General features: G+C 42.0%; 1 protein-coding gene across 2 annotated transcripts; it reads left to right on the top strand.

Annotated features, from left to right (window-relative positions):
* Nucleotides 1-995: 995 nt before the first annotated feature.
* Nucleotides 996-5,395, top strand: LOC147607758 (dihydrolipoyllysine-residue acetyltransferase component 5 of pyruvate dehydrogenase complex, chloroplastic-like). 2 transcript variants are annotated; one of them, XR_015264599.1, is made up of 7 exons: nt 996-2,008; nt 2,798-2,989; nt 3,115-3,202; nt 3,327-3,397; nt 3,537-3,620; nt 3,938-4,112; nt 5,119-5,395. XR_015264599.1 is itself a non-coding variant. In XM_086789901.1 (6 exons), exons 1-6 carry the CDS (start codon nt 1,004-1,006, stop codon nt 4,040-4,042), a joined length of 1,545 nt encoding a protein of 514 aa, XP_086646027.1. In that variant the 5' UTR covers nt 997-1,003; the 3' UTR covers nt 4,043-4,358. The 2 variants fall into 2 exon arrangements, 1 of the variants encoding a protein (XP_086646027.1); XM_086789901.1 differs by lacking the exon at nt 5,119-5,395 and having other exon boundaries at nt 997-2,008; nt 3,938-4,358.
* Nucleotides 5,396-8,622: the final 3,227 nt, after the last annotated feature.

Below are 8,622 nucleotides of genomic sequence, written 5' to 3'. Positions count from 1 at the left end.
TATGGCCTTGTTTACATGATGAAAGTTGGTAAGTTGAAAATGTTAGTAACAATTCAAGTGACACAAAGTTCATCAACCTTGCTCCAAAGGGGAAAAGTAATAGTTGATCCAATAGTGACACTAAGGCCTCATGTGTATGTAGTCGAGTGATTGAGCTTGCATGATATGAAATAATGATTTTTACATGGGTTATAGAGATAAGATTGTGGAAATATAGGGCAAGAATATGAGATTAAACATCGAGAAAAGAGAAGACAATATCAAATCAAGTTGAGTGCATGCTTGTGTAAGCATCACCATTAAAAATTGTTTGGCACTATGCTTGTAAATTGCAATTTACAAGCAACTTATCCATGCTTTCGTAACTTCCTTTTAGGTGCACTTATGTCAAGGGAGTTGGTAAGTAGGTGAGAAAAATGGCATATATCTTATTTTCATTTAAGGTTGCACAAATAGAAGAATAGTAGCAATAGTTAGAGTCACATCCCACCCCGCTTTATAATAGTGTACAGTTTGCCCCCTTCATCCTGTAATCACAACCAAAGCTGCAAAGTATTACTAGAGGATAACTGTTTTCGTCGCACAAAACCAACAGAGAGTGAAACACTCGGGTTTAGGGTACCCCTTTCAGCCCTTACGGGTTTCTCCATTGGCACGATCGGGTTTTGCACCCTCTAGTACCTAGTTCCATGATATACTAATTTTTTTACCGATGTAAGAAATTGAAGGGAAACCGGATGTTGTCCACAATTGGTTTTACTTCATTGGTTTCATTGGATTGAAGGGAGCATCTCTCTCTCACACACACACACTCCTTAAGCAATGCAAAGTTGTTGCCAATCGCCAACCATTCAAAGTTGTTGCAACTTCCTGCCGTCCGCTAAAATAGGACACCACACTTGAGCATGTGAGAGTCGGAGGATCCGTCAAGGACGTAGGAAAATAAGAGTAGCCACGTGTAGGGAGGGCATGCAGACACTATAAGTAACACAGTCCTCGTCTCATGAATCAGGATCATCTTCAAATTCTCTTTTTGCCGTGGGATGAAGAGCAAGCCATGGCTATGGCGAGCTCAGCAGCCTATTGTGTTAGTGCAGCATCGCCTGCTGTCTCTCTATCTTCTGCGTTTCAAGGTGAGAAGCTTGCTTGGAGGCCTTCTTTGCAGAGGCCGTGTTTACAGCAGCACCAACGCCGTGGCCGCCTTCCCTCTGTTGTGGAGGCCAAGGTGCGGGAGATCTTCATGCCCGCCCTGAGCTCTACAATGACGGAGGGCAAGATCGTGTCGTGGGTGAAGGCGGAAGGCGACTGCCTGGCCAAAGGCGAGAGCGTGGTTGTGGTGGAGTCCGACAAGGCGGACATGGACGTGGAGACCTTCTACGACGGTATCCTGGTTGCCATTGTTGTCGGCGACGGAGAAGTTGCGCCTGTCGGAGCTGCAATTGGAATTCTGGCGGAGAATGAAGACGAAATAGCGGAGGCCAAGTCCAAAGCGGCCGCTTCGAGCAACGGAGGAGCAGCTACTTCAGCGCCTCCTCCTCCCCCTTCCCCTTCTCCTCCCCCGCCTGCAGCCGTCGAAGCTCCTAAGGTTCCGGCAGAATCTCGGGTTATGGTGCCTGTCGGGGCCCTCACGCACCCGGCTTCCGATGGAGGCAAGCGCATCGTCGCCTCTCCTTACGCCAAGAAGCTTGCCAAGGATCTGAAGGTGGACCTCACCACAATCGCCGGATCTGGTCCCTCCGGACGCATTGTGGCAGCCGATGTTGAAGCAGCCGCTGCCTGGAAAGATACTGTGCAGGCGCCGGTCGTGGCTCCTCCTCCACCTCCAGCAGCCGCTGCCCCTGCTGCCCGGCCTGCCGCTGCTTCTCCGTCCGTTGTACCTGGAACCTCTGTCCCGTTCTCTACCATGCAGAGTGCCGTTTCACGAAACATGGTGGAAAGCCTTTCTGTACCAACTTTTCGAGTCGGCTATACCATTACCGCGGATGCACTTGATGCTCTCTACAAGAAGGTAACCTCCTAATATCCCGTCATGGTCAGAGGGAAGATGTGAGCCACAAAATCACCAACACTTTGTTTTAGGGAATCCAAATCTGGTTCACCCAGGTGTCACCCATCAATTTGAATTCTGCATGTTGGATGATGTGATTTGCGTGGCTGTCAACATCTTTGCAGAATGATTTCCAGCATGCTGATGGGTGTGAATGCTATTGGCCTGACTGTCAACATGTCCCCTCCCCCAGGACCATGACGGTTCCTCGAGTAAAACAAACGGGTTGCTGGCAGCTGCAGACAGCTCCCCTTTTCCTCAAGGGAAAGGTCTCCCCATGGCCTTTCCCCACACCCCTTCCATCGAACACGTTTTTTAGCATCAAAAGCTCTCCAGAAACCATTGTTTGCTTCATAGCTGTGCAGAGAACACTATACATCTAGCAAGATGAAACCATTCTTTCCATACATGCAGCCTGCATTGAGCTTTCAAGCTCCACAAACACATCCTTATCTTGCAAGCAGGGCATGCTGCTCTCTGCCCCTGCAAATGTCCCAAAACACATTCTTACAAATACCGCATGCTTCTTTCTTGATCTGCAAAAGCTCCAATAACAAGCACTTACCAGATGCATTGCTTTCTGGCAAGCATTCTGCATGCTGCATTCTTGCACTTCAAAAGCTTTGAAACATAGGATTTGTATGCTGCATTCTTGCGCTTCAAAACCTTTGAAACACAGCATTTGTATGCTTTCCTCTAAAGAATTGTTTGATGCTAGATTAAACTTACAATCACTTGTCATGATGCCAGATCAAATCCAAGGGAGTGACTATGACCGCACTTCTTGCAAAGGCAACAGCTCTGGCTTTAGTACAGCATCCAGTTGTCAATGCTGCATGTAAAGATGGCAAAAGCTTCACTTATAACAATAGCATCAACATTGCTGTGGCTGTAGCAATGGATGGGGGACTCATAACTCCTGTACTGCAAGATGCTGATAAGGTTAGTTTGCTTTCCCTTGGGCTTAAGACCATTTTTCTCCTTTTCTTTTTAACACCATAAAAGAATTATTGAGAGAAGCATGCCAAGCTTTAAAATGCCATCTTTTACTTTGTCTGTTCAAGCAGACGGATATCTATTCTCTTTCTCGAAAATGGAAAGATTTAGTGGACAAGGCTCGTGCAAAGCAGTTGCAACCCCATGAATATTCTGCAGGTAAATTTTCTACAGAAAACAGAAAAGCATGGAAGTTTCTTGTGTAATCAACTATTATCCCTGACGTGTTTTTTATGTACATTATGTCATCTAATATTGCAGAAATTTGACCATTTCCTTGCAGGAACTTTCGTTCTGTCCAATCTTGGCATGTTTGGTGTGGACCGGTTTGATGCAATTCTGCCACCAGCTACGGTGAGTTCGCTTTAGGAAGCTTTGTGCAATTGATAACTCGTTGCTGCTCTGAGTGTGCTGTTGTGTTACGTGTAAGATAGGATGTATGTGACTTGTGCCATTGGTCCATAGGACTTACACGTGTTTGTATGTGGTTCAGGGCGCCATTATGGCTGTTGGAGCATCACAGCCTGCAGTTGTGGCAACCCCAGAAGGGCTTATTGGAGTAAAGAATCAGATGCAGGTAGTCTCTATAGTTCAGCTGATGAAATTTAGCTTGTCAAACTCTGTAATACAAGACAGTGTTCTGCTAGAGATTTTAGTGTAAGTATTGCATGCCGAAGTTGTTGGAAGAAGGGTGCTGCTCATTTTTGGACGAAGGGTGCTGCTCATTTCAGTAAAACCTCAGAGTGGGTGAGGCTGCCTGTGGTATGGTTAAGTGCTTAGGCCTCTTCTAAGATAGCGAAGACATTAAATGCCTGCAAGCTGTTGGAACGAGTCTTCTGGCCCACTTCACAGGTTCATTATTCCATCTGTTCTAACTAGTTGTTTTGTTGTCAGGTCAATGTAACAGCCGATCACAGAATAATATATGGTGCTGATCTGGCGGCTTTCTTGCAAACACTAGCAAAGATTATCGAGAACCCAAAAGACCTTACTTTTTGAGAAAGGAAAGATGAGATGGCTCAGCCGAATAAAGGAGTCCTTAATATACTTGGACAATGCCAGGAAGTGGGTATGTGTTGAAGCCCTTAATTGTATTAGATGTAGCCACATTGGCAATTTTGCATTAATGTGAGCCTTAGCTTAGTGTGGAACTAAGTATTAAATTTAGATGGTAATAGCAATTGCTGGCAGATTCCCACCCTTCCCCAAAATACCAATCAGGTGCTGGTAATTCCATGTTCCTCTATACCGCAGCACGGTCTGAAGAATTAAAGGGCAGAGCAACATGCTTGTATGTGAAGAAATCAATTTTCGAGTTAAGTGTTGTTCACCTTCTCTTGTGAAGAGCAATTGTTTAAAGGTGGAGCAATCTGCTTGCTTGTGAAAGTTCTGTATTGTGAGCCTCAGCATAAGAGCTTGTCCAAGCAACAATAACAGCAGTGCAGGTATTGTGGATACTGTGCTTCTAAAGTATGGTGAGAGTTAGTCCCAGCCATTTTAGCCTGTTCGTTAAGATAGTGCTCACAGAGAATGTTAGGGAGTCCTTATCCTGGAACTAGTCCTTGCATATTGGGGAATTATTGGTTAGGATAGTGCTCACAGTGAATGTTAGGAGAGTCCGTAATTATCCTGGAACTAGTCCTTATATATCAGCGAACTATTTGTTGGGCACTAAATTTGTGTGTGAGATTGATTTCAAGGTGTTTGGCGATGTGTATCTGCTTTTATCTTAGGTCTTTATACGAGGTGCCAATGCATGTGAATTCTACCTTATAAAGTTAGTCTACAAGAGAACCTCCAAGAATTATCATGTACTATCTCAGGTCTTTATGTGAGGTGTGAATGCATGTGAATTCCAAGAAGGTTGACAAACACCTACGCTACAGATCTAGGCTACAACAGTACCACGAAGAATTATCATGTGTTGGGTAAGTACAAAAACACGTGTGTGAGAAATTCAGTAGAGAACTAGTTTTTGTGGAGATCTGAAAGTCATTTTTGGGTTTTGTACAGAACGTTAGTGCATGTGCAGGAGATCTAGTCAACTAACAAGTCAATTTGCCCTTGGGTTGTAGGTGGATACCTTAATGGTTTTGAATGGGGTCGTGGAAGCTATTGACCAAAGTTGGTTGGGTGTAAAGTGACTACATTGACACATACATCACCTATCATGTGGTGACCTTGGAGAGCTCTTAGGATTAAACCTTATAAGGGATAGACACAAGTCCACATGCACAATAACCATCTATCTCAACTGTCCATTATAACTAGCTTCCTCTATAGAGCATACAAATGTCTTAGTGCTTCCATCAAAGTTCATTTTATTGAAAGCATATGCATGTGGAGCATACAATTGTTTGTTGTTTACAAACATTAGTAGTATAGTATTGTTCTGTTGTCTATTATTGTGTGTGAGTTTTGAGCGATGAAAGATCGTACTTTTTGTGAAATTTATTGTGCATACATTGCACGTTTTATTGTCTTACAAGGAGCTATTCACAGAAAGGTCTATTAGTTTTCATTGTATCAAAATAGGCTTTTTGTTGACTTAACAAAGCTTTTTTTTAATCACCCATTTGATAAGCCCTTGACCTTAAAATTTGGTTTACCTAAGTCCTCTGGCACATGGTCTAGCCTACTAGGGCATAAGCCATCTAAAGCAAAGGAGCTCTCATATGATTTTGAATGCGTTGAGAACCTACACAAGTAGCATAGGTTTTGAATCATGTTCATTATTGGCAAGTGGTTGCAAGGGGTAATATTAACCTAGTGCACACATAGAACTTTTGGATTGAACATGGTCTAAGAAGGCCATTAAGAGGCCTTGTAGTAGTCCATCCACTTACTTATTATCTACTTTAGTGTGGATCCTACAAGCATTTGTTTTAAACTATATTCACAATGGAGCATTGGTTTTCAATTCTACTATTGTGTATTTTGAGTTAAAAAGTTTGTTTTTCAGTGGTACTTGCATATACACTATAATTATCTTGTATAAACTATAAGTTGTTTAATAGAAGATTGGGAAAAATGGTTATAATAAGATTGTGTTCACTATTATTTAGATCGTCATCCTATTGTCTCAAGAGCTTTAAGATATATATGATTGGAATTGATAGATTGTTTTGTTGAGATATCAAGCTCAACATGAGCTGACACTCACGAGACGTGTACGTGACCGTTTGATATTTACATCACTGGCGGGTTTGGTAGTTAGCATCGACATATCTTCGTCAGAGATTCTACACTTAGACTACATCAACTAGTCCACATCTACCCACTCTATTTAGTGTGTTCACATTATGGATCGCATGTACATAGTACTTTAGTACTTATGTTGTATTTTACTTTTTTTATTGTAAAGAAGAAAAAGAATAATTTTCAGCCTCATCTTGTGTGTTCTTTTCTAGGGTTTGTGTGTGTGTGTGCGCGCGCGCGTTTGCAAGAGCTCAAGCTCCCTTCTCTCCTTCATCTTTTCATAGTACCATAGCTTGGTTCATGTTAAGAAGCTAAGCGGCAAGCAAAAGAAGCACAGGAAGCAGTACGAGGATAAGAGCTTCATCTACTCTTCCCTCTTTGAGTTGGCTACTACATTCTTGTCAGGAGCTCTTCGAGAGGCGCCGGCAAACGAACTCTGATTGAGAAGCTATGAAATTTGATTGAGGAGCTGGGAGCGAAGTTGTAGGAAAACTATACTGTCTTTTGGTATTCTTCGAACAAAAATTTTCAAGTCGAAAACACGTTTTGGGTACGTCTAAACCTTCGTTTTTCAGTTCGTAGGCATTCCACGAGCATTGCGGATAAGTTTCGATTCTCTACATAATTCTATTTTTGGTACTGCAGAAAGGGCGATTGGTTGTGCATACACTGTGTGTACTGCAAAGAGGTCTTACATGTGCTATTGGGTGTACGTATACAAGTTGAGGTCATTGGTTATGACAGTTTAGGTGTAGCATAGTACCGTTGTAAAGAATACAATAGTTTGTGCAGGTCAAACAAGAGAGTTGTTTTTGGTGAGTTTGTGCTGCTGCAGACAAGATGGAATTAACCAAATTATTGCAAAAAATCTTGACAAGAACAACTTCTATGCTTAGAGGTTTAGATTAACAAACTTGATGAAAAAAGGCTATTGGGACTACATTGAAAGTGAATATGAGGAGACACCAGACATACCGAAGATTAATGTAACTATTGTAGATATAAAAGAATACAAGGATTGGAATCAAGGAGCAAGAAAAGTCATGTATTGGCTTTCTATTAGCATACATGACACTATGATTAGTCATATACAGGATGCCAAATCACCCAAGGAGGCATGGGACACCTTGGTGAAGCTGTATGAAACTAACACCAAGGCATGAAAGATTCAGTTGAAGAATGAGTTTCATACTATGGAGAAGAAAAATATATCTATGAATGATTATGCCTTGAAGATCAAAGATAGAGGACGAGGTAGAGTTTGTATATGTGGCCAAGATGGTGGCCAAACAGGTAATCAGAATTATGGTCAGTAGTAGCATCAACAGTCCCAGGATTCACAACACACAAGTAGAAGAGGTTAGTTTAGAGGCAGGGGAAGTTAAAGAGGTCGTGGTAATTGGCAAAGGTAGCATAATGCTACACGAGTCTGTTTTTACCACGGTAAACTTAAACATGTGTAGGCAGATTGCTATAAGAAGCAGAATGACATGCGAAATGAAAAAGTGCAACAAAATAACTATGCAGTCTCTAACAGAAATAATAAGGACAATAAAAAGTTGTTTGTTATGTGACATTTGTTATTTGACATATGCTTAATGCTGTGTCGAGAAATGATGTATCCGTCGCAACACCACGTAATGAGTGATGATGTATGGTATGTGGATTCAGGTGCTTCAAACCACATGACCAGTATTGGCGAGTGATTCAAGGATATGAAAAATCCTGAAAAACCAGGTTTTGTTGAAACATGAAATAATACTCTACTTATCCGATTGCCCATGTAGATACACTCCATAGCAAAATGGAGTTGCTGAGTGGAAAAATAGGCACATTGCAAAGATAGCACAAGCATTAATGACAGAGAAGAACATGCTACATAGCTATTGGGCTGAAGCTATTTTTATAACAGTTTATATCATGAACATGACTCCTACTGCAGCCATACATGATGTAACGCTAGAGGAAAAGTTTAGTGGTGGCAAGAAACTTGGTTTGTCTCACTTGAAAGTTTTTGGATGTATTACTAATGTGCATGTGTCAAATGAGCGTCGGAGATGAGCCTTAATGAGGAGTTTGGGATTCCAACCAATGAGGACACTTGATATAAAGAAAGCTTTGGAAGCCATGAATGAAAAGTTATGAAGATCTGGAAGAGTCAAAAACCCTGTGGAGGTTGGAAGTGTATTGGGAGAAAGCTATGGATGAGGAGATGGATGCATTGTATGGAAATGAGACTTGGGATTTGGTGCCATTACCTAAAGGTAAGAAAGCTATTGGATATAAGTAGGTGTATAAGATGAAACATAACAGTGATGGTAGCATAAGCAGGTACAAGGCTAGATTGGTACCCAAAGGATATGCTTAGACACATGGGATTG

The sequence above is a fragment of the Cibotium barometz genome, chromosome 54 (genome assembly GCF_041138505.1).
Source record: "Cibotium barometz isolate CiBa-2024 chromosome 54, ASM4113850v1, whole genome shotgun sequence".
NCBI lineage: Eukaryota > Viridiplantae > Streptophyta > Polypodiopsida > Cyatheales > Cibotiaceae > Cibotium > Cibotium barometz.
Note: the sequence above shows the minus strand (reverse complement) of the source record. Positions and strands in the feature narration are given on the sequence as shown.

Coding starts and splice junctions, on each gene's coding strand:
- LOC147607758 (XM_086789901.1), top strand. CDS start 1,004: ATGAATCAGGATCATCTTCAAATTCTCTTTTTGCCGTGGGATGAAGAG. Junction 2,009..2,797: donor TTGATGCTCTCTACAAGAAG/GTAACCTCCTAA, acceptor TCATGATGCCAG/ATCAAATCCAAGGGAGTGAC. Junction 3,621..3,937: donor GAGTAAAGAATCAGATGCAG/GTAGTCTCTATA, acceptor TTTTGTTGTCAG/GTCAATGTAACAGCCGATCA.